The 23,773-nt window shown below is 45.8% G+C and overlaps 1 protein-coding gene across 1 annotated transcript in view; it reads right to left on the reverse strand.

Annotated features, from left to right (window-relative positions):
• PCM1 (pericentriolar material 1) overlaps window positions 1–23,773 on the reverse strand; it is a 1,078,029-nt gene that overhangs the window by 117,950 nt on the left and 936,306 nt on the right. Inside the window, 1 exon segment of the mRNA XM_029604912.1 lies at window positions 7,029–7,167. Within this exon segment, the coding sequence (XP_029460772.1) occupies window positions 7,029–7,167 (139 nt within the window).

Here is a 23,773-nt window from a genome sequence, read left to right on the forward strand (position 1 = left end):
TTCAGGTCCCATTGTATGCTTGGGGAATGAACCGGAGGTTTAATGTGAGTTAGGCCTCTCATGAATTTATTGATGAGAGGCTGTGTGGAGATAGATGCATCTCCCAGCTTGTTATGGTAAGCTGAGATTGCACTTAAGTGTACCCTTACAGATGATGTCTTAAGACCAGAGTCTGAGAGATGGTAAAGGTAATCTAGTAGTGAGGTAGTGGGGCAACTGAAAGGATCTAAATCTTTCTGAGTGCACCACAATGTAAACCGTTTCCATTTGTAGGAATAATTCTTTCTAGTGGAAGGTTTACGTGAGGCTATCAGCACTTGAGATATAGTGGTTGGAAGGTTGAGTGGTTGTAAGATCAAGCTTTCAACATCCATGCTGTCAGGGATAGAGATTGAAGGTTGGGATGGCGCAGCTGACCCTGTTCCTGAGTTATGAGAGTGGGAGCTACACCCAGGCGAATGGGATCCCTGATTGAGAGGTCTAGAAGTGTGGGAAACCATACTTGATGAGGCCAATATGGGGCTATGAGTATCATAGACCCTTTTTGTCCTGTTGTAGCTTCACTAGAGTTTTGGTTATGAGCGGTATCGGTGGATACGCGTATAATAGGCCTGAGTTCCAATGGCGAGCAAAGGCGTCCCTTGGTAGGCTGTTCTGCTGCCAGAGGAGAGAGCAGTAATTGTTCACTTTGTAGTTCAGATGGGATGCAAAGAGATCTTTTGTTGGTTGACCCCAGCGTTGAAATATCTTGGTTGCTAGCATTGGGTCTAGAGACCACTCGTGTGGTTGGAAGTGACGGCTGAGGCGATCCGCTACTGTGTTGTGGATGCCTGCTAGGTAGGTGGCCCGTAGTAGAATTGAGTGTGCTAGGGCCCAGTCCCAAATTTGAGCTGCTTCTTGACAAAGGAGGTAGGAACCTGTTCCCCCTTGCTTGTTGATGTACCACATGGCTACCGTGTTGTCCGTTTGGATCAGAACAGTTTTGTGTGAAAGGCAGTCCTTGAACGCATGTAGTGCATAGCGTATAGCTCGAAGCTCCAGAAAGTTTATTTGAAAGGAGGCTTCTTGCTTTGTCCACGTGCCTTGCGTCTTTAGATGAGCAATGTGCGCTCCCCAACCCAAGGTGGACGCATCTGTAGTTAAAGTCACTTGTGGAACTGGTTGCTGGAAAGGTAGGCCTTTTAGCAAGTTGATCATTGATGTCCACCAGAGAAGGGAAGATCTCAGATCTTGTGTTATCTGAATGGGAGTGGACAATGGTTGAATGGCTTGAATCCATTGAGATTTGAGTGTCCATTGCATTAGTCGCATGGTCAGTCTGGCCATGGGAGTGACATGAACTGTTGAGGCCATGTGTCCGAGTAGGGTGAGGCACTGATGAGCTGTAACTCGAGACTGATTGCGAATAGAGTGCGCTAGGAGAACGAGCGCTTGAGCACGGTCTCTTGGAAGAAAAGCTTTTGCTGTGATGGTGTTGAGATCTGCACCTATGAACTGCAACTGGTGAGATGGTGTGAGATGGGATTTCTCGTAGTTGATGAGAAAACCCAAGGAGTGAAGCAACTTTATTGTGAGCTGGAGAGAAGTGAGAGCTCTGCTTTGTGTTTGACTTCTGATGAGCCAGTCGTCCAAGTATGGAAATACATGCACTCTTTGTTTGTGAAGATGTGCCACCGCTACTGCAAGGCACTTTGTGAACACTCGAGGTGCTGAGGCTAGGCCAAATGGTAGTACTCGGTATTGGAAGTGTTGACCTTCCACCAAAAATCGCAGGTACTGTCGATGAGGAGGAAAGATGGGAATGTGAGCGTAAGCGTCTTGAAGATCCAGAGAGCAGAGCCAATCCCCTTTTTGAAGCAGAGGTAGCATGGTGCACAACGAAACCATCCTGAATTTTTCTTTCTTTAGAAATTTGTTGAGATTTCTGAGGTCCAGGATAGGACGTAGGCTCTCGGTTTTCTTTGGAATGAGGAAATATCGGGAGTAGAATCCTCTGCCCCACTGAGGCCTGGGAACTTTTTCTATGGCCCTGGCATTCAGAAGGGTGGATAATTCTGCTTGTAGAATTGTGGAGTGATGAGACACTGTCCAAGATGAAAGAGGAGGATTTTCGTTTGGTACAGTGAGGAAATCCAAGCGGTACCCTTGAGCTGTAATTGAGAGTACCCATTGGTCTGTTGTGATGGAGGCCCAAGTTTGATGGTAATAAGATATTCGACCTCCGACCGGTAAGTGTGGAAGAGGATTTTGGGAATGGATTCTGTTCTCTGGCTGGATTTCAAAAGCCTGATGTGGATGCAGTAGGCGCAGGCTGCTGGGGCCTAGCAGGCCTCTGTCAAGGTTGGGAACGCTGAATAGGGCGTTGCTGTCTGGCCCTGGTAGCAGGAGGATAGTATCGTCGAGGGCGATAGTAAGGTTTCCTGACTTCTCTTCTAGGAGGCCTCCTAGAAGGTTGATGTGTCTCTTGAGGAAGTTGAGACAACTGTTTCAGGGTTTCCGTGTGGTCCTTTATGGTTGCCACTGCCTCTTTGACCTTGTCTCCAAAAAGGTTTTCCCCTAGACAAGGTAGGTCTGCCAACCTTTCTTGTACCTCTGGTCTGAGTTCAGATGATTTCAACCAGGCCCATCTTCTAGCTGTGATTCCTGATGCCGATAACCGGGAGGCTGTTTCAAAGGAATCGTAAGTGGCTCTCACCTCGTGCTTGCCTGCTTCTAGGCCCTTATGCACGAGGCGAAGGAAACCGTCCTGAAATTGGTCTGGTAACTGCTGGGAAAGTGTTTCTACCTGTTTCCACAGGTCACGCTGATACTGGTTCATGAATAGTTGGTATGAGTTTATTCGTGAAACCAGCATTGCTCCTTGGAAGATTTTTCTTCCTAAGCTGTCAAGGAAATGACTGTCTTTACCTGGAGGTGTGGAAGCATGTTGTTTGAGCCTCTTAGCCTTTTTCTGGGCTGATTCAACCACCACAGATTGGTGTGGCAATTGAGATCTTTGGAACCCTGGAATGGGTTGTACGAGATAAGTGGCATCAGCTCGTTTATTAACTGCTGCCACAGAGCCAGGGTGCTCCCACATCCGGTACATTAGCTCTTGCAGGACTTCGTGCACTGGAATGGCTAGTATTTCTTTAGGAGGATCCACGAACTGAAGGACCTCCAAGGTCTTCTGCCTAGTATCTATCTCTGACAGGAGCGAGAATGGAATAGTGTCAGACATCTCCTTTATGAAATTAGAGAAGGAAAGATCTTCTGGTGGTGATTTCCTTCTGTCCTCTGGTGGTGAAGGCTCAGAGAGGATATCTTCTTCAGAAGATAGATCATTTTCTGAGTCTGTACCAGTATCCAGTGGATGTCCAGATGGCCTAAGTGGCTTAAATGGGACCTCAGACCGTGGTATACGTGGTCTGACAGGCGGAATAACTCCTGATGGACCAGGCAGAGGTTCTTGATGTGGATCCGAATCGAAATCCTGAGGTGATGCAGAAAAAGCTTGAATCAGAGAATCCAATTTATCCATTAGTGGTTGAAAAATGGAGGATTCCTGAACTGTCATCGATGGTGGCATCGGTGCTGGTGGCCGAGAAGGAATCGACGGCATCGTTGGTGCAGACGCCGGAACCTGCGGTATCGGCATCGACGGCATCGATGGTTGCGGTGGAATCGGCATCGAGGGCACCGGCGTTGGAACCGGGGATGTCATCGGGATCGGTGTCGAGGGCATCGCTGGTGTAGATGGCTGAGGTTGTGGCATCGCCTCGATGAAAGCGTCTCTGACCGCTTGACGTATATATACATCAAGTTCCGCCCGCATGGATGGTGAGAACAGAGCACCCATGGGGGGAGGTGGTGGCGGCGATGCCGGTACCTCCTCAGAGCCCTGAGGAGGCACGGTTCCCTGCGCCGGAATCGGCGGGGATTGCCCTGTCGATGGCTCTGAAGCCTGTCCCTGGAGCCGAGGTTTCTTAATCGGTGTACCGCCCTCTGTCGATGGCTCGCCGGGTATCGAGGCAGTGGATGCCGCATGCGGCCTACGATGCCGATGGTTGTCTTTTTCGCGGGCTTTTTCACTGCCCGATGTCGACGCCCTGGACGATGGTGAGGGGGAGGAAAGGGGAGCGTCTCCCGACTCACTTGGTAGACGTTTTTTGAACACGACTTTCCGAATCGACCCAGCCGGAGACGATTGTGTTGAGGTGGATGGAGCTGATATAAGTTGTATTTTAAACAATTGTTCCATTTTCTCCAGTCGTAGACGTCGTCCCTTTGAGGTCATCGTGGCACACAAGGAACAAGTTTTTACATCATGCCCTTCACCGAGACAGAGGACACAGTCCTGGTGAGGGTCCGTAATGGACATGTTCCTGGTGCATTTGGGACACTTCTTGAAGCCTGAAGCCATTTTGGGGCCGGACAGCCGTCGACGACCGATGACTCAGGACAAAAAATTTTGAAAAAAGCGGAACGGAACCGCGAAAACGGAAAAAACTTACCGCGATTGGTGGTACTAAGGGGAGACCCTTTGCGGTTTGAAGTTTTTTAACTTTTCCGTATAGTACAAGTTGTGGAGAATTCCACAGGGCTCCTAACGACCGCGAGGCTAACTGCTTCGCGGAAAAAAGAAGACTGAAGGGAGACCCTTGTGGTAGGGAATATCATGGCATGCTGGGCATGCTCAGTAGGCACTCTGGTGTCAGTCAAAAATTTCATAGAAACTTTTACAGAAGTTTTCGGTACATAGGGCTCCATTACTGATGTCACCCATATGTGAGGACTAGCATCCTGCTTGTCCTGGGATAAGCCATGTTTTGAGTTTCTTTTTGAATACCCGGGGGCAGGGTTCTTGGCCGAGGTCCGGAGGGAGCGAATTCCAAGGAGAAGAACCAGCTGTGGAAAGGGCGCGCTTCCTTAGCAATGTTTTTGCAGGTGGGGTATGGAAGTTGTGATGGAAGTGATGGAACAAAGTCCTGCATTTGCTTCCACAAATTTCTTTGGTACTGGGTCATGTATAATTGATATGAAGATATCCTAGAATTCAACATGGCCCCTTGATAGACTTTACATCCCAGAGAATCTAAAAATCTGTGATCTTTTCCTGGGGGATTTGAGGAATGTGGTCTAATTCTCTTGGACGTCTTCTGCGCAGACTCTACCACTACTGACTGGTAAGGAAGCTGTGATTTTTGGTAGCCAGGAGCAGACTGCACCAAATATGTAGTGTCCATTCTTTTGTTAACAGTTGGCACTGAGCATGGATGTTCCCAAATCCGATGTTGTAATTGCAGAAGGACATCATGGACTGGTATAGCTACCACTTGTTTTGGAGGGTATACAAATTGAAGAACCTCCAATGTTTGCTGCCTTATGTCCTGCTCTGTGACCAAGGTGAACGGGATGGTGTCAGCCATTTCCTGGATAAAGGTTGTGAATGAGAAATCTTCGGGTGGAGATTTTTTCCTTGGATCTGGTGGTGAAGGATCAGACATGAAAGCTTCAGATGAAGTATCTGAGTGTGTATCACTCCAAGTATCATTTGGATCCTTTCCAGGTTGAGAAATTGTGGAAGTTCTAGGCGGTCTAGGAATCCCTAAACGACCTGGTTGTGGATCTTCCAAGGGTGAGTCCTCCAGGTATTCTTTCCTAGGTTTGGGAGGAAGAGCACCGACCACCTCATCGAATCTCTTCATTAGAAGTTGGTAGAGTGCCAGATCTGGATGTCCCGGGTGAGATTGGCATCGATGGTGACGGCGCCGGAATCTTCGGTGGTCGTGCCGGCATCACCTTAAATGGAATCGCTGTAGGTAACGGCATAGACTGAATCATCGGCATAGTTACCGGCTTCGGTAAAGGTACCGGCATCAGTTACGGCACTGGAGTAGGTGTGTGTTCTTTAAGGGCCTGGAGCACCGCTTGTCTGATAAAATCTGACAATTCCTGCGAGACAGCTAGTGTAGTCAGAGCAGCTGTACTCTGTGGCAGTGTAGGCATCGATATCACGTCCGCAGATCCCTGTGGAGGTTCGACCGATGTAGGTATAGGCCCTGGCGCCAAAGGTAGCAGAGTTTCCTAAGGTTTTTGCCGTTTAGCGGTCGGTTCCTCCGGGGAGAGGGGCATCGCTGGAGTCGATGTGTGTCGATGTCTGTGGCGATGTTTTGGTTGATGTTCGACTACAGACCTTATCGATGCCATCAAAGTCAATGGCGATGGATGATCTCCCGATCCCTCCAGATGACGTTTTTTCAATAAAATTCGCTTTGTAAGCCCCACCGGGGACAAATTCATTGATGTTGAAGGAGAAGGAAGGAGCTGAAGGTGAAAGAGATGTTCTATCTTCTCCTGTCGAAGTTTTCTTCCTTTGGGAGTCATCTCTGCACATTGAGGGCAAGATGAATCATCATGTTTATCTCCCAAACAGAGAACACACTCTAGGTGTGGATCTGTTATGGACATTGACCTATTACAAACCGGACATTTTTTAAATCCGGAAGCCATTTTCTGTCGACAGCCGTCGAAGAAAAAGGGGAAGAGAAAGAGAGAAAGTTTTTACTAAAAGTAAAAACGAGACTGTGTTTACTCACTGGCCGGTGGAAAACTGAGAGAGATCCCTTATGGGAGAAAATTTTTTGAGAAATTGTTGACTTTTCAGTCAGATATATTGTGAGGAAAACTCACAAGGCTCCTTGCTCCGCGATGCTTACAGCAGCGCGGAAAAACTAAGACTAGAGAGAGATCCCTGTGGCAGAGAATATCATGGCATGCTGGGCATGCTCACTGGCCTCACAGGGCCAGTCAAAAGTTTCTAGAAACTTTGACAAAGTTTTCCCGCAATAGGGCTCAGTCAGAGACATCACCCATATGTGAGGACTAGCATCCTGCTTGTCCTGGGATAAAATACTTTTATAACTGAAGCTTAGCACTGCATTTGATTGATATTCATTCAAGGAGACAACTGGTATCTATTTTTAATATTGGTAAGCTGATTTCCATGAGGTGGTTGTTGCAATGTTTTTCTAAGATAAGCAACTTACTTATAGATACAGGATGATGTTCACTTTCCTCATCTTCCTCCTGATCAGAATTATCAGATCTGTTTCTTCTGTTAACTTCCCCATGCTCATGCATATCAGATGCTTGTGCTTGCCTAGCTGTCTCTGTCTCATCTTTATCCTGTTTCAAAAGCAGAAAAAACATTACTTATCAGTATTATCATCCCATGAGCATGAAATATTCTGCCACTATGACCCACAATTGCTTTGTATGAAAATTCCACTCCTAAACGTCACATATAAGTTCAATAGTATGTAAATATTCTTTCCAAAGATTACTGTTTAAGTTAACAATTAACTCTGTTCATTTTCACCATATTTTTTAAATAGGAACACAAGTAACAAACATTCTTGAAAAATTAAGTACTGAGGAATGAATACCTTATTCATTAAGCCCTATATTCCAAACAGTTCCTAACAGACCATCTGACGTAAAACTAAGTAAAACCTAAAAGCCGTCCCCAAATGATATTTTCAAAACTAGGATAGAGTCAATTAAAAAAAATGAAGATTCTTTATTTTCATTCTGATTCATATTTTAATTTTAGAAAAAAATTAGAAGTTTTTCAAAGCACTTGTTACTTAGCAACTTGTACCACCATAAATTTATAAGAATCCTAGGCAGACATCACACTGACAAATATAGCTTAAACACAAATGAAGAATGACCAGAGGCATGGAAGCTTATTTAAATGAAGCATGGCTATCAAATGGATAATAACTGTTAAAACTTAAGAAATACAATACAGAAAAGATAGATCTCAGAAATAGGACCAAGAAACAGTCAAGCCGATAGTTCACGCAGTCTAGTTAGAGCTCTAAAATCATGCCTCACTTTTCAAATCATATAGTGCGTAATTTAAAACAACTGTGTGCAAAACAATAGAATTATTACACACACACGCTCCCCCTTCCTCTCTCCCACCCAAAAATATTTCTTGCAATTACACACAATTTTTAATATTGAACCTAAATTAAAAAGAAAAACCCTCAACATCAGATGGCTTACCAATATGAGACAAATTCCCACATAACTATCAGCTTTTTTATTCTATAAATGTATTTCAGATTTAACACTTGTTTATAAATACTGGGGGAACTTTTATAACAGTCCACCTAAACTAGGCAAGAAAAACATATACAAGTTAGAACAATATTCAAATCAGACTTGCACATAAGTCTGCTTTGAAAATTATCTTGCAAAATTTACTTACACATAATTATACCTGCTATTATGAGCACAGACATTTTTCAAGGAAAATTTCCTTATAAACCACTGAAAATGCAGAATTTCATGCCCAAATTTATACCTCTCCCAAACTCTGCCCCTGAGAATGCCTCCACTCAGTCTGGGTAAATTTACAAGTGAACAAGCTGTACGTGTGAGTTTATCTGCATATTGGACGGGCTTCTTCTGAGGGTAACACATAGTTTTACCCACGGAAATGCCATCGAAAATTGCCATTCCTAACTCTATTCAGTGTCATTTTATAATTCCATACTGCAACAATTATATTAGAGTCTCTAAATTATCACAATCTGATTTATACTGGGTTAATACAGTATAGTGAAAGTCAAATTACTTACCTGTAATATTTGTTCTCTGATTAAAGCAGTTCAATGCAGTACATAAATGTTATCTGGTTAACACATTCTCAAACAAATGTCAGTCTCAAGAAAGATGCTTTCTGAATAAACAGTAGGAGTTCCGTGCAACACCAGGAAAATATGTTACTCAGTTTAAAGATTAACAAAGATAAAGGGCAAAATATTAGATAATTAGTCAAGGTACTGAAGATTAATTATTGAGTATTTAAAGAGGGCTGATCTGTTTAGAGGCTGCATTATGCTTAAACACAAAGATTGCTGCTCAAAGTTTACTGAAGCAAATGGAGGATTTATTTTATTTTACATAGGGAGGATAATTTTCAAACAGGCTGATGCTATACGTGCGCTGAGCCTAGCGCACAGGCTGATGCGTGTTTTGGATGCACTAGGTTAACACCCGATACAATAAGGGGATTAGTGCATCCAAAACGTGCATCCAAACCAGTACAGAGATTTCGCCAAGCTAAGGGATCTGGAGGTCCTCAGAGGCAGTCCACGGGAAGATCTCAGTACTGGGGTCAGTCCTTTTGGGGTGGCAGGAGGCCTTCCAGGGACAACACTGGTGTGAGAATCTTGGTCTAGGCAGAAATGCTTGGTAAAAGTGTGTATGGAAAACCAAGTGACTGCTTTGTATGTGTCTTGAATTGATGCTGAGTGAAGAAATGTTGCTGAAGTTGCAGTTACTCGTATTTGATGAGCTCTGACCTTGTGGAAGATGAGTCCAATATTAGAGATGTAGAAAGAAATACACCAAAATAGCCAACTAGATAAAATTTGTTTCTTGACTGGAAGGCCTTGTTTGACTGTGTCATACAATACAAATAACTGTGGAAATTTCCTGAAGGGTTTTATTCTGTCCAAGTAAACAGGGTTCCTATGCAGTCCAGGGTATGAAGAGACTGTTTGGATCAAGAGGAATGAGGTTTTGAGAGTGATTTAAATGGAGTTATTTAAGTTGAATTCAATGTTTTAAAAATCTGCATATAGGACACATAAGTCATTAAAATTTGACATTCACATACTTTTTGTGCTAAGTTACCGATATGAGAAATAATAGTTTCCAAGTTAGAAATATCTACAATCGTTGAAGGTTCAAATGGAGATCTCATTAATTGGGAAAGACCCACATTTAGGTCCCAGTGGGCAGATGGTATCTTAATTGTAGATCATGATAAAGGCTTTTGATAAATTTTGATACAAAAGGATGATATATGGGTAAACCTTGCAAATGCTGATGATATGCAGCTAAAGCACTCAAACTCCAAAGTTTGAATTTACTCCAGAATTAGAAAGATGATGATCTTGGAGAATTAAGGGAGTTAGGCAGCTTAAAGTGTCCTTATTATGAGAGGTACACCAGAAAGAAACGTTTTCCATTTAAAATAGTAAGAATGCCTGGGAGAAAGTTGTTTTGCTACCAAGATAACTTGCTTTACCTTCAGTAGGAAAAAGCATGGCCAGAACTAATCTGCTCTTAATATCTATGATGTGAGTTCTAAAGACTGAAGGGTTTGGGTGAAGGGCCCTATTATACTGAGTCAGAAGATTTGGAAATATTTGAAGTTGAATTGGTGCAGCCACAGACACTAGACCCATCAAAGCCACAAAGGAGCTATGACAATTATTGTTCCTTTGTCTTTTCTTAACTTGAGAAACATTCTCAATATGGCAAGAAATAGAGGGAATGCATACATTGTTTTGCTCTACGGAATCACAAATATATCCAATGCTAGGGAGTCGTGTGCTGGTCTCTGGAGGAATAAAAAGGTAGTTTGTGGTTACAAGAAGACACAAAGAGGTCTATGTACAAAGTTCCCCAGGAATGAAACAGGTGTTGGGGTGGAGAGATCATTCATAAGGATATTTTTAAAAATTTATTTATTGAAGGCAATGACTCAAGGAATATGCTGAAATATCGTTTTTCACCAGAGGATAAACGACAGCTTGTCTGCATAGTTTGGAAAAGCCTTTTCTTGTTTATGCTGAACATCGCTACTTGATTGTCTGTCTGGATATGAACCACTGATTGCTTTATCCATGGTTAGAAAACCAGTAGTGCTTTGAATATGGCTGAGTTACAAGAGATTAATGTGGAGATTGGCTTCTCAAGATGTCCAAGTGCCTTGAGAGCACAGCATTGAAATAGGCTCCCCAATCCTGATTAGGTCCAGCTGTAGTTAAAATTAGTTTTATTTGTGGATGATGGAAGATTTGATCACAATGTAGGTGTGAAGGTTGAGTCCACTACTGAAAGGACTGAGTGAAAGGCTTGGAGAAATGTATCTTATGGGACACTAGGTGAGAATGCTGGTTCCAACGAAATCTGAGGTGCCATTATGCTTCCTTCATGTTCAAACACATGAAAGGAGCGATGTGCACCGTAGCTGCTATGTGCTCTAACATCCTCATGAAATATCTGCACTCTCTTTATCAATTTGCTCATCCTTTGTGTTGAAAGAAAAGCCTTTCCTTCCTCTGTGTTCAACAGTGCTCCTATGAATTCTAGCTTGATGTGTGTGATGCGATTAAATGAGACTTCTTAAAATTCACTATAATTCTCAGGGATTGCAATGTTTTGAGAACATAAGATATGTCTTTCTTGGATTCCTTGTAGAATTTGCTCAATGTTAGTCAGTCATCTAGGTAAGAGAAGACTAGAACATTGTTTTTATTGAGATGGGCAGTTAGCAATGCCAAGTTCTTGGTTAAAACTCTGGGAGCTGCTGCAAGACCAAAAAGACAGACTCTATATTAGAAATGATGGCTCTCCAGGCAAAAACTCAGATATTTCCTGTGTAACTTGTGTTAAGTACAGGGTGTAAGCATCCTTGAGGTTCAGAGTTGTCAAGCAAGTCCTCAACCCTCAGATGAGGAAAGATAGTGCTCAGGAGATTCATCTTGAATTTTTCTTTTTTTGAGATAAGAGTTTAAATTTCTGAGTACAGGGCGAAGACATCCTGATTTTTTCAGAATTAGAAAACATCTGGAATAGAATCCCATTCCTCTTTCTGACTATAGCTCGAGCTAATAGGGAATTTAGTAGTTCTTTGAGAATCAGGAGCTGATGTGGAGAAGAATGATGAGGCTATGGAAGTGTTAGAGTAGGAGAGAATAAAATTAGACAATAACCCTTGCAAATTCTCTTGAGCACCCAACTATCAGATATGACGACTGACTATTGGGGAAGAAATACAATGAAGATTTCTCCTTACTGGAAGGTTTTCAAATGATCAGAAATGACTGGGGAACTGGTAGTCAAAAATTTGGTTTAGGTTTTTGAGGCAAATGCTGAGACTGCTGGAGTTCGTCTCTAACTCTCAACCTAAATGGTGGTAATTTTCGAGACTGTTGATGTTGCTGTGGCAGAGTATACTGTCTATAAAAGGAGAAAGGAAGATATCTCTTTTGAGGATAGTAATATTGCTTCTTATAAGATTATTGCTAATATCACCTTTGAATGGACTGTAGTTGCTGTAGTTAAGGTTGCGGACCACCACACTTTATGGCATTCACTGCTTCTTTTATTTTGTTACCAAATTGTCACCACAACATTGGCCAGCTTAAAATGCACATCCTCTGAGACCTGATCTTTTCAAACAGGCAAGTCTCCTTGTTCCTAAACTAAAGCCAAAGTTCTTGAAGCTGGATGAAATTAATCAGACTGATTTTATCATATATTTCATACATTCTTCTGCTTTGACAAGAAGAGTAGTAAATCTATTTTGAACCTGTTGCTCCACATTTTTGGTTAGCTTCCTTTAACTTTTGAAAGAGGTTGTAAATTTACTGTACCATCTGTAACTGTTTAATTACAATACTAGATTATAGAGTGGCCGACTGAAACTACTTATCATTAGTGCCTAGGAATTTAGACTCCTTTTTTCAGGGTCAGTGCAGGACTATTTAATTTATTTTTTATTTTATTTATTTGTGTTTTTCTATACCGGCATTCACGGAAGTTCGTATCATGTCGGTTTACATAAAACAAGGGGTGAGCAATACATTATAACGAACATAACTAAAACATAAGAGTATACATTACAAATTATAACAAGTGCATAGAAAAATAAGTTACAATAAAACAGGGGTTATTCTAACTGGGAGTAGAGTGAGAGGAAAGATAAAGTTTAACAAGAAATATAACGTTGTATTGAATGGTTGGTAGTGTCTGGTTCCGATTAATAGAAGATGTTGCATTTGTTGGAAGAGAATCATTAAGGGTCCGGAAATGCTTTCAAGAATAGCCATGTTTTAAGTCTCTTCCTGAAGGTTGGAAGACATGGTTCCTGTCGTAATTCTAAGGGGATTGAGTTCCACAGTGGTGAACCTGCTGTAGAGAAGGCCCGATCTCTCAATGTTATATGTTGGGTGGTATTGGTGTGTGGTACTTGTAGATATTCTCTATACGCTTCTCTGATGGGTCTGTTGGAGGAGTGTTTTTTGAGAGCTATTTGTAGATGGAGTGGAGCCAGTCCATGGATATTTTTGTAGATTGTGGTGAGGGACTTATGAATTATCCTGTAGTGGATTGGTAACCAGTGAAGGTCTTTAAGGACTGGTGTAATGTGATCTCTTCTCCTTTTGTTTGTTAGAATTCTCGCTGCCGTGTTCTGTATCATTTGGAGAGGTTTTGTATGGGAAGCTGGGAGGCCCAGTAGGATAGCGTTGCAGTAATCTATTTTCGCAAATATTATTGCTTGGAGCACCATTCTGTAGTCATGGAAATGAAATAGGGGTTTTATTCTTTTCAATACGTGAAGTTTGTGGAAGCAGTCTTTGGTTGTTTGGTTGATAAACGATTTTAAATTTAGCCGGTTGTCTATGGAAACTCCTAAATCTCTGACTTTTGAGATTTGCAAGTTGGTTGGCGGGTTTGTAGTGATTTTGCAATTATCCGGAGAGATTAGCAGGAATTCGCTTTTTGATTGGTTTAGAATTAGATTTAAGCTGGATAAGAGATCGTTAATTTCTTGAAAACAATTTTCCCAAAGATCTAGAGCTTTAGTGATGGATTCTTTGATGGGGATCAGAATCTGGACGTCATCGGCAAATATGTAGTGTTTTAGGTTCAATTTGTTTAGCAGGTGGCAAAGCGGGAGAAGGTATATGTTGAAAAGTGTTGGTGAGAGAGAGGAACCTTGAGGAACTCCTTGTGAAGATGGGTATCTGGGGGATTCTTTGTTGTGGATTTTAACTTTAAAACCTCTGTTTTCTAAGAATGTCTTGAACCATGTTAGTGCTGATCCTGTAATACCGATGTTCGCCAGTTGGTTTATTAATATGGTGTGGTTAACAGTGTCGAATGCTGCCGATAGATCCAATAGGATCAGTAGGAAGGCCTGTCCTTTGTCAAGGCCCAGTATAATGAAGTCAGTCAGTGAGATGAGAAGGGATTCGGTGCTTGAGGCTTTTCTGAAACCGAATTGAGTAGGGAATAGAATATTGTGTTCTTCTATGTAGTCAGATAATTGTGTGTTAACCAGTTTCTCCATCACCTTGGCAATGAAAGGCAGATTGGAGATTGGACGGAAGCTGTTTGGATCTTTGGGGTCCAGGTTAGGCTTCTTGAGGAGCGGTTTGATGGATGCTAGTTTGAGGTCATCTGGATATATACCCTGGTTGAATGAGCAGTTTATGATGTCTGCTAGGGTTTTGGTTATGGTGTCTGGGATTAGCAGTAGTAATTTGGACGGGATCTGGTCGAGGGGATGCGATGAGGGTTTCATTTTCTTAAGAAGTGTTTGGATCTCTGAGGAGGTGGTGAGTTCAAGAGATTGGAGAGAAATGTCTTTATTATGGAGTACGTAATTGTTGGGTGGTGTGCCTGTATTGGACTTTAATTGTGTTAGAAGGTTCGTGATTTTATTACTGAAGAAGAGTGCCAGTTCATCAGCTTTTGTTTGCGCTTGGTTTGATGGTATGTCAGGAGGATTGGCCTGAGTTAGATTGGAGACAAATGTGAAGAGCGCTTTGGAGTCGAATATATAATATAATTTCATGCTCTAGGCAAACCTTTGGTCATGACCCCCCCCCCCCCCCAACTTACCTACTGGCAGCAGATCCAACATAGTACTCCCTTCTTTGGTGGTATTGGATTTCCCTATCTGGGCCTTGTACTAGTGGGATTTTGACATCCCCAAAATGTTTGTGCTCTAAGTGACCTCTTAAGCTTGCCTATTGGCAGTACCAGCCTTGCTTTTTCTGGTGAAGCACTAGAATAATATGTTTTAGCCCTTTTCATGGCCACCTTTAATTACCATGGAATTATGTGAGAGGTGGATCTTGGCATAAAATGTATTTTTTGTTATGAGAAGTACAGAAAAAGTTTTCCAGATGTTTTTATATAGGTCATGTACAGCCTTGTGTACTGGAACAGATTTTGCTTGTTTGGGTGATTGGATAAATTTTAGAACTCCCTGAAACCCTTCTGGTTGTTGACAATCTTCATCAAGTTTAAACAGAAAGGATTCAGACATTTTCTGAAGAAAAGCTGGAAATGTCATGTCTTTTGGCAGAGTGGTACTTCTAGGAGACTCTAGGATCACATGACTATTCAGTTGATTCAAGGGAATGAAGAGAGCAGGATCCATAAGAATAAAGGGAATCAAGAGACGATACTGGAAAGTCCTTTAATTCTTTCAAAGAAACAAAAAACTTTAAAGCCACACGAGGATCAACTTTCAGAAAAGATAATTTCGTTTTCCTTAGTGTAGACAGATGGACTCAGGACCAATGGGTATAGTGTACTCCTGATAGCAGTTGGAGGCGGATCAGATTTCAATCTGATGTCAGCCCTAGTACATATACCCTGCAGGAAGTGCAGCTTTTCAGAATTCTCCTCGAAAAGCATTGTGGATATATGTGTGACTAATTTGAATAACTTGATTAACTTTATAACTTGGTTAACTTGATTAATTTGAACTGGTTGAATTGGCTATAGCTGGAGACCGCCAGTGCCCTCAACCGAGAAGCATCGACACCCGGTAGGATGGGTGTCCTAGATGAAGGAAGGCAAGGCTTACCCTTGAATCACTCGCTCCTGGGGATGTACCCCGAGAATTCCATGAGTAACGGCAGCCGTGGGTGGGATGCTGAGTCCATCTGTTTACACGAAGGAAAATGAAATTATCAGGTAAGTAATTTCTCCATTTCCTAGAGTGTAGCAGATGGACTCAGGACCAATGGGATGTATAAAAGCTACTCCCAAACCGGGTGGGAGGCTGCCCGTGACCCACTTAGTACTGCCCTTGCAAATGCTGTGTCCTCCCAAGCCTGAACATCCAGGCAGTAAAACCGGGAGAAGGTGTGGATGGAGGACCATGTCACCGCCCTGCCGATCTCGGCGGGTGACAGCATCTTGGTTTCCGCCCAGGACACTGCCTGGGCTCTAGTGGAATGGGCCTTGACTTGTAAAGGTGGTGGCTTGCCTGCTTCCACGTAGGCCGCCTTGATGACTTCTTTGATCCAGCGGGCTATGGTTGCTCGCGAGGCCGCTTCCCCCTGCTTCTTCCCGCTGTGAAGGACGAATAGATGGTCCGTCTTTCGTATGGATTCCGACCTTTCCAGGTATTGGACTAGAAGCCTGCAGACGTTGAGACGTCATAGACTTCGAGCCTCTTCCGAATTCTTATGCTCATCTGGTGATGGTAGCGAGATGGTTTGGTTGAGATGGAAGTGAGACACCACTTTGGGGAGGAACGACGGAACTGTGCGTAACTGGATGGTTCCCGGGGTGAGTCTGAGGAATGGCTCCCGGCAGGGCAGTGGCTTGTAGCTCGGATATACGACGAGCTGAACAGACTGCCAGCAGGAAGGCTGTCATCAATGTTAATAGTTGGAGAGACAGGCCGCGGAGAGGTCTGAAAAAGGTTCCTGCTAGGAAATCTAGGACCAGGTTGAGGTTCCAAAGAGGCACCGGCCACTTTAGGGGTGGTCGGATGTGCTTGACTCCTTTCAAGAAGCGGGAGACATCCGGGTGAGAGGCTATGCTGCCGCTCTCGCTCTTTGTTCTGTAGCATGAAAAGGCCACCACCTGTACCTTGATGGAGTTGAGGGACAATCCCTTCTGTAGTCAGTTCTATAGGAATTCCAAAATCGCAAGAATTTTGACGGAGTGTGGTATGATGTCGTGGTATGATATCATGGTCCTCACACCAGGATTCGAATACTCTCCAAATCCTTATGTACGTTAGGGATGTGGAGAACTTGCGTGCTCGGAGTAGGGTGTCAATTACTGCCCCCAAGTATCCTCTCCTCCCTGGGCGAGTCCTCTCAATGGCCAGACCATAAGAGAGAATCGAGCTGGATCCTGGTGGAGGATCAGTTCCTGTTGGAGCAGGTCTCTGTGTGGAGGTAGCGGCAGGGGGTTCCCTGCCAGCAGTCTTCGCATGTCTGCATACCATGGTCTTCTTGGCCAGTCCGGGGCCACTAGAAGTACTGGCCCCCTGTGGTGTTCTATATTGTGGATGATCGCACCCAATAGGGGCCTCGGCGGGAAGGCGTATAACAGAGTCTCCTGTGGCCAGGTCTGTACCAGGGCATCGATTCCCTAGGACTGGGGTTCTTGCCTGCGGCTGAAGAAACTGGGTACCTGGGCGTTGGACCGGCTTGCCAGGAGGTCCATGGTTGGTGTTCCCCAACAGTTTACTATCAATTGGAATGCTGTGGTTGACAGTTTCCAATCTCCTGGATCTAGACTCTCTCTGCTGAGGTAGTTCGCTGCGACATTGTCTTTTCTGGCAATGTGGACGGCCGAGATCTCTTGAAGATTCACTTCCGCCCATGACATTAGGGGGTCTATTTCCAGAGACACCCGTTGGCTTCTGGTTCCTCCCTGACGGTTGATGTAGGCCACTGTTGTGGCATTGTCCGACATTACTCTGATCGCTTTGCCTTGGAGTCTGTGACCGAACCTTAGGCAGGCTAGTCTGACTGCCCAGGCAGCACACATACCTTATTCACGCTGTGCTTACATTTGGATTCACAAGGAGAGCGGACAGTGCCAACCAAGCTCAGCGTTTAAAGAGTCCAAAATCAGCAGCCGTGGGCGGGATGCTGAGTCCATCTGTCTACACCAAGGAAAACGAAATTATCAGGTAAGCAATTTCTCCATTTCCTAGCGTGTAGCAGATGTTTTCAGGACCAAAGGGATGTACAAAAGCTACTCCCGAACCGGGTGGGAGGCTGCCCGTGGCCCACTTAGTACTGCCCTTGCAAATGCTGGGTCCTCCTGAGCCTGAACATCCAGGCGGTAGAACCTAGAGAAGGTGTGAATGGAGGACCATGTTGCCGCCCGACAGATTTCGGCAGGTGACAGCATCTTGTTTCCGCCCAGGACACTGCTTGGGCTCTAGTGGAATGGGCCTTGACTTGTAGAGGTGGAGGCTTGCCTGCCTCTACGTAGGCCGCCTTGATAACCTCTTTGATCCAGCAGGCTATGGTTGCCCGTGAGGCCACTTCACCTTGTTTCTTCCCGCTGTGAAGGATTAACAGGTATCGGACTAGGAGTCTGCCGACGTTAAGATGGCGGAGGCGGCGAGATTCTTCTGAGACCCTATGCACGTCTGGCGATGGCAGCGAGATGGTTTGTTTTAGATGGAAGTGAGAAACCACTTTTGGGAGGAAGGAGGGGACCATGCGTAGCTGTATGGATCTCTGTGTGAACCTGAGGAACGGTTCTCGACAGGACAGTGCTTGAAGCTCGGAGATGCGACGGGCTGAACAGACTGCCACTGGAAATACAGTCTTCAATGTTAGTAGTCGGAGGGACAGACCGCAGGTGGGTCTGAAGGAGGCTCCTGCTAGGAAGTCTAGGACTAGATTGAGATTCCATAAAGGTACCGGCCACTTTAGGGGTGGTCGGATCTGTTTGACCCCTTTCAGGAAGCGGGAGACATCTGAGTGAGAGGCTAGGCTGCCACCCTCCCCCTTGGCTCTGTAGCAGGCCAACACAGCCACCTGCACCTTGATGGAGTTGAGAGACAACCCCTTCTGAAAGCCGTTCTGCAGGAATTCCAGAATCGTGGGAATTTTGACTGTCCGCAGAAGGATGTCACGGTCTTCACACCAGGCTTCGAATATTCTCCATATTCGTATGTAGGTTAGAGATGTGGAAAACTTGCATACTCTGAGCAGAGTGTCAATCACTGCCCCCGAGTATCCGCTCTTCTTCAATGGCCAGACTGAAAGAGAGAATAGAGTTGGGTCTTTGTGGAGATTCGGGCCTTGTTGGAGCAGATGCCTGTGTGGAGGTAGAGGGAGAGGGCTCCCTGTCAGTAGTCTTCGCATGTCTGCGTACCACAGCCTTCTTGACCAGTCCGGGGCCACTAGAGGTACTGGTCCCCTGTGGTGTTCTATCTTGTGGATGATCCCGCCCAGTAGTGGCCATGGAGGGAAGGCGAATAGCAGGATTTCCTGTGACCAGGCCTGGACGAGGGCATTGATCCCTTGGGATTGTGGTTCCCGTCTGCGACGGAAGAAGTTGGGAACTTGGGCGTTGGACTTGGGGTTGTCAGGAGGTCCATGGCTGGTGTTCCCTAGCGGTTTACTATCAACTGGAAAGCTGTGGCCGACAGCTTCCATTCCCCTGGGTCTAGACCTTCTCTGCTGAGGTAATCCGCAGTGACACTGTATTTTCCCACGATTTGGGCGGCTGAGATCTCTTGTAGGTTTGATTCCGCCCACGCCATTAGGGGGTCTATTTCCAGAGACACCTGTTGGCTTCTGGTTCCTCCCTGGCAGTTGATGTAGGCAACTGTTGTGGCATTGTCAGACATGACTCTGACCGATTCGCCCCGGAGTCTGTGACTGAACCGTAGGCAGGCTAGCCTGACTACCCGTGCTTCCATTCAGTTGATGTTCCATTCTGATTCTTCCTTGTCCCATTGCCCCTGGGCGGTCAGTTCCTGGCAGTGGGCTCCCCACCTTCGTAGGTTCGCATCCGTGGTGAGCAGAATCCAGGTCGGCAGGGATAGCCTTACTCTCTTGCTCAGATGGTCTTCTTGTAGCCACCACTGTAGCTGGGTTCGAACTTCTTCCAGGAGCTGGAGGTGAACGGAGTAGTTCTGGGATATCGGATTCCATCGTGACAGTAGGGAACGCTGTAGGGGTCGCATGTGAGCTCTTGCCCATGGAACCACTTCCAGTATGGATGTCATGAGATCGAGGACTTGGAGGTAGTCCCACATCTTGGGGCGAAGTCTGCTTAACAGGTTTCACAATTGGTTCATCAGTCTTGTTCTCCTTGTAGGAGTCAGAATTACCTTGTCTTGTCTGGTGTCGAACCGGACTCCCAGGTATTCCAGAGATTGGGAGGACTGCAGACAGCTCTTTTTTGTGTTGACAACCCACCCGAGGTTCTCCAGTAGAGTTCTGACCCTGGTGGTCGCCTGATGACTTTCCTCTGGGGATTTTGCCCTGATCAGCCAATCGTCCAGATATGGGTGTACGAGGATTCCTTATTTCCTCAGTGTCGCTGCCACTATAACCATGAATATGGTGAACATTCGGGGTGCCGTGGCTAGCCCGAAGTGTAGTGCCCGGAACTGGTAGTGGTAGTCCAAGATCGTGAAGCGTAAAAAACGCTGATGCTCATGATGGACCGGGAATTGCAGGTAGGCTTCTGACAGATCCAGGGATGTGAGAAATTCTCCTGGCTGTATCGCCCTTATGACCGAGCGTAGGGTTTCCATGCGGAAGCGAGGTACCTTCAGGTGGCGGTTGATGGACTTGAGGTCCAGGATGGGCCGAAACGTACCCTCTTTCTTGGGAACGATAAAATAGATGGAATAGTGCCCAGTATTTTGTTGATGCATGGGCACCAGCGTTATGGCCTTTAAGTTGAGCAATTTGGTCAGCGTGGTTTCCACTGCTGTCCTCTTGGAAGAATCGTGGCAGGGAGATTTCACCAATTTGTCAGGAGGAATGTTGTGGAAGTCCAGATAATATCCCTCTCGAATGATGGTTAGGACCCACTTGGCTGAAGTTATCTCGACCCATCTTTGGTAGAATAGGGCAAGTCTGCTCCCTATGGCTTCTTCCTGTGGATGGGTCAGCTGATCTTCATTGCGGGGTGCGGCTGGGGCCTGGACCCGCGCCGGCTCCCCTTTTGCTGTGTTTGTTCTGAAAAGGACTGGCCCCTGCCTGCGGGGCAAGATGCTTGATATGTACTTTTGTACAGTTTGAAGCACTGTGATCCCGTGTCCTTAGATATTCGGGGGGAGGGGTGCTGGCTTCTCTTGTTCTTGCCCTCCGGTAGCTGCGGTACTGGGGATTCGCCCCATTTGTCGGCTAACTTCTCCAGTTAGATTCTGAACAGGAGGGTTCCCTTAAAAGGCATTCTCATGAGTCTTGTCTTGGACATCGCGTCGGCTGACCAGCTTCGGAGCCAGAGTTGCCTTCTGGCTGTCACAACTGACGAAACGCCTCTGGCTGCGATGCGCACCAGGTCGGAGGTCGCATCCGTGAGCAATGATACTGTTGGTTCTAGTGCTTCGACGGGTGAGGTGGTGTTCCTGGTCTTTGACAAGCAGGCGCGTGTCACCACGGGACAGCAGGCCACGATCTGTAGTGACATAGCTGATACGTCGAATGACTGTTTGAGGATGGATTCCAGATGTCTGTCCTGGGCATCCTTGAGTGCCGCTCCTCCCTCGACTGGAATGATAGTGCGCTTTGAGACCAGGCAGACCTTGGCATCCACTTTGGGGAATGCCAGGAGATCTTTGGCAGCGGGGTCCAGGGGGTATAGGGCTGCCAGGGTCCGTCCCCTCTTGAATGTGGCCTCCTGAGCCTCCCATTCCAGGTCAATCAGTTGTTGAACGGCTTGTAGCAAAGAGAAATGGCGGGAGGCCTGACGGAGTCCCTCGAGGAGGGGGTTCGTCTTCGGTTCCCCTGTGGCACTCGTGCCTGGGATAGTGAGCTCTTTCAAGCTGTGAGCCACGAGGTCTGATAGTTCGTCTTTGGTGAAGAACCGCCTCATGGTTTGGTAAGGTTCCGTTCCTGGGGGAATTTCCCCTTCCTCCAGGGTGTCCGTGTCCCCATTGTTGGGGCTTTTGGGCGGGAGAGGCACTTCTCTGGGTTTAGAGGGTCCCGGGATGTTAGGGTCCTCTGGGGGAGGCTGTGGCTGTGTCATCGGAGGCACCAGTTGCATGTGGACAAAGGTATGTAGGCCTTTGAAGAATTCTACCCAGGAGAAAGATGCTGGGTCTAAATTGAGAGGCGCTGCGTCCCCGGGGAGGACCGATTGAAGGAGGCTCCCGCTGGGGGTAGAGAGGACCGGTGTACTGTCGGTGGATCCGGATCCAAGTACTGACTGGGGAGGACCTTGACCTGGTTCACCCAGGGCCTCCTCGCAATGTAGACACAGAGCCGTGGCCTCTTCGTGCTGCGCAGCTCTTATGTGGCATGCTGGGCAGAGGACCTGAGCCTTGAGCTTCTTGTGTGGTGGCGCTGTGGCTTGTGTGCGTAAAATTGCAGAAACCCCCGGTTTGTGCGTTCAAGTGTACGCCGGGAGGCTTAGTTATGTGTTCCGGCTGCGCCAAAGTTATGCGTGTAGGTCGGGTGCGCCCCCAATAAGATGTGCGCGCCGCTGTGTGCACAGATTTAACTTATGCAACCGGCACAGTTGAGTATGTGGCTGTGAGCCCAGCACCCTTGCATGCGTCGCTGTGCGCACGGCACTTATGCGCGCGCCGATGTGCGCACAAGTGATTTGTGCGCATGGATCGGATCGGCGGACAGGGCGGCGATCAAGGGAAAATGGCATCGGCGACCACGCAAGCAAAATGGCAACCACCTCGGATGGTCTCCACGTGGGAGGACCCTCGTATCGCACCGGGGTCTAGCCCGGACAGGACTGATCAACCAAATATCACTGATGTTGGCTGGCAATCTGTGCGGCTGTTCGAGCTTCGGAGACTGGAGACTTTTACATAGTTTTCTACCTTACCTTGTCTCGGCATTTCCTGGTCTCGTTCTGGGCGGTCTCCGGCTGCGGGGGAGAGGGAAAGGTACCTTCACCGCCGCGCTTGAAGTTGCACCTGCTGCCTCTCAGCCACACCCATTGCCGGGGGCTAAGTCCATGCTGGGAACCAGCTGCCGGACTGAGGCCTACCTCTGAGGGATAGCGGAAATTACCTCAGGAATTCTCAACTGGGGGAGGGACCCATAGGTATCACTGGAGGAGAGCGGGGCTTGTCTGTAAAGGGAAGATTTCTTCTTTGTTTTGGATATCTTTGGTTAGAATACTCTAACGCTGTGCAAGCGTGTATAGAGTCTCGAACTGCTATGGAGACGGAGAAATACTGAAGAGCAGAGCTTCCTGCAGGGGTATATGTACTAGGGCTGACGTCGGATTGAAATCTGACTCCGTCTCCCACTGCTATCAGGAGCACACTATACCCATTGGTCCTTAGTCCATCTGCTACACACTAGGAAAGAGGATTTGAGAAAAATGGCATGTGTAACACAACAAAACCTGACATAGGCCAAGTTTCATCATCTGCATAATCTTCAACTCTGCTGTTCATGCTACAATGAAGCTCTTCCCAAAAAAGGCAAGCAACCAAAGTTTATACATGGCTCTCTGGTTATGTCACCTACTAAAATTAAGAAAGATTCAAAACCATGAGGAAAATTTCAAAACCACATTGACGAAGATACATCTGCTATATTAACAATCTAATGTCATACACACAGTTGCCATGAGAGGTGCAGGTACAATTATCTTATGCTACAGCCACACCTCCAAAGTGGCAGAGTTCTCTCATAGCTATATCAGCCCCAATGCTGTACATACTTTCAGGGTGGAAAACAGACTAAATAAACAAATGGATGAATAGGTGAATTTAATACTAACCAATATCACAAACACATAGAATAGTTCCACCACAGATAAATCTTATACAAACTGAATGAATCATTGGATTCTTACAAGTCAAAATGTTCCACCATATCCATATTCAATTCCTAGAGGGAAACTGTATCAAGACCATATTTCAATGTTGATCCAAACAAGCAATTTCCACCTGATGTTAGATGCCATCCCGCCCCCCCAGTCCTTTTTGTTAGCTCCTTTCTAGACCAAAACATCACATTTGCATTATCAGTAATTTTTGTGG

This window comes from Rhinatrema bivittatum, chromosome 1 (assembly GCF_901001135.1).
Source record: "Rhinatrema bivittatum chromosome 1, aRhiBiv1.1, whole genome shotgun sequence".
NCBI classification, from domain to species: domain Eukaryota; kingdom Metazoa; phylum Chordata; class Amphibia; order Gymnophiona; family Rhinatrematidae; genus Rhinatrema; species Rhinatrema bivittatum.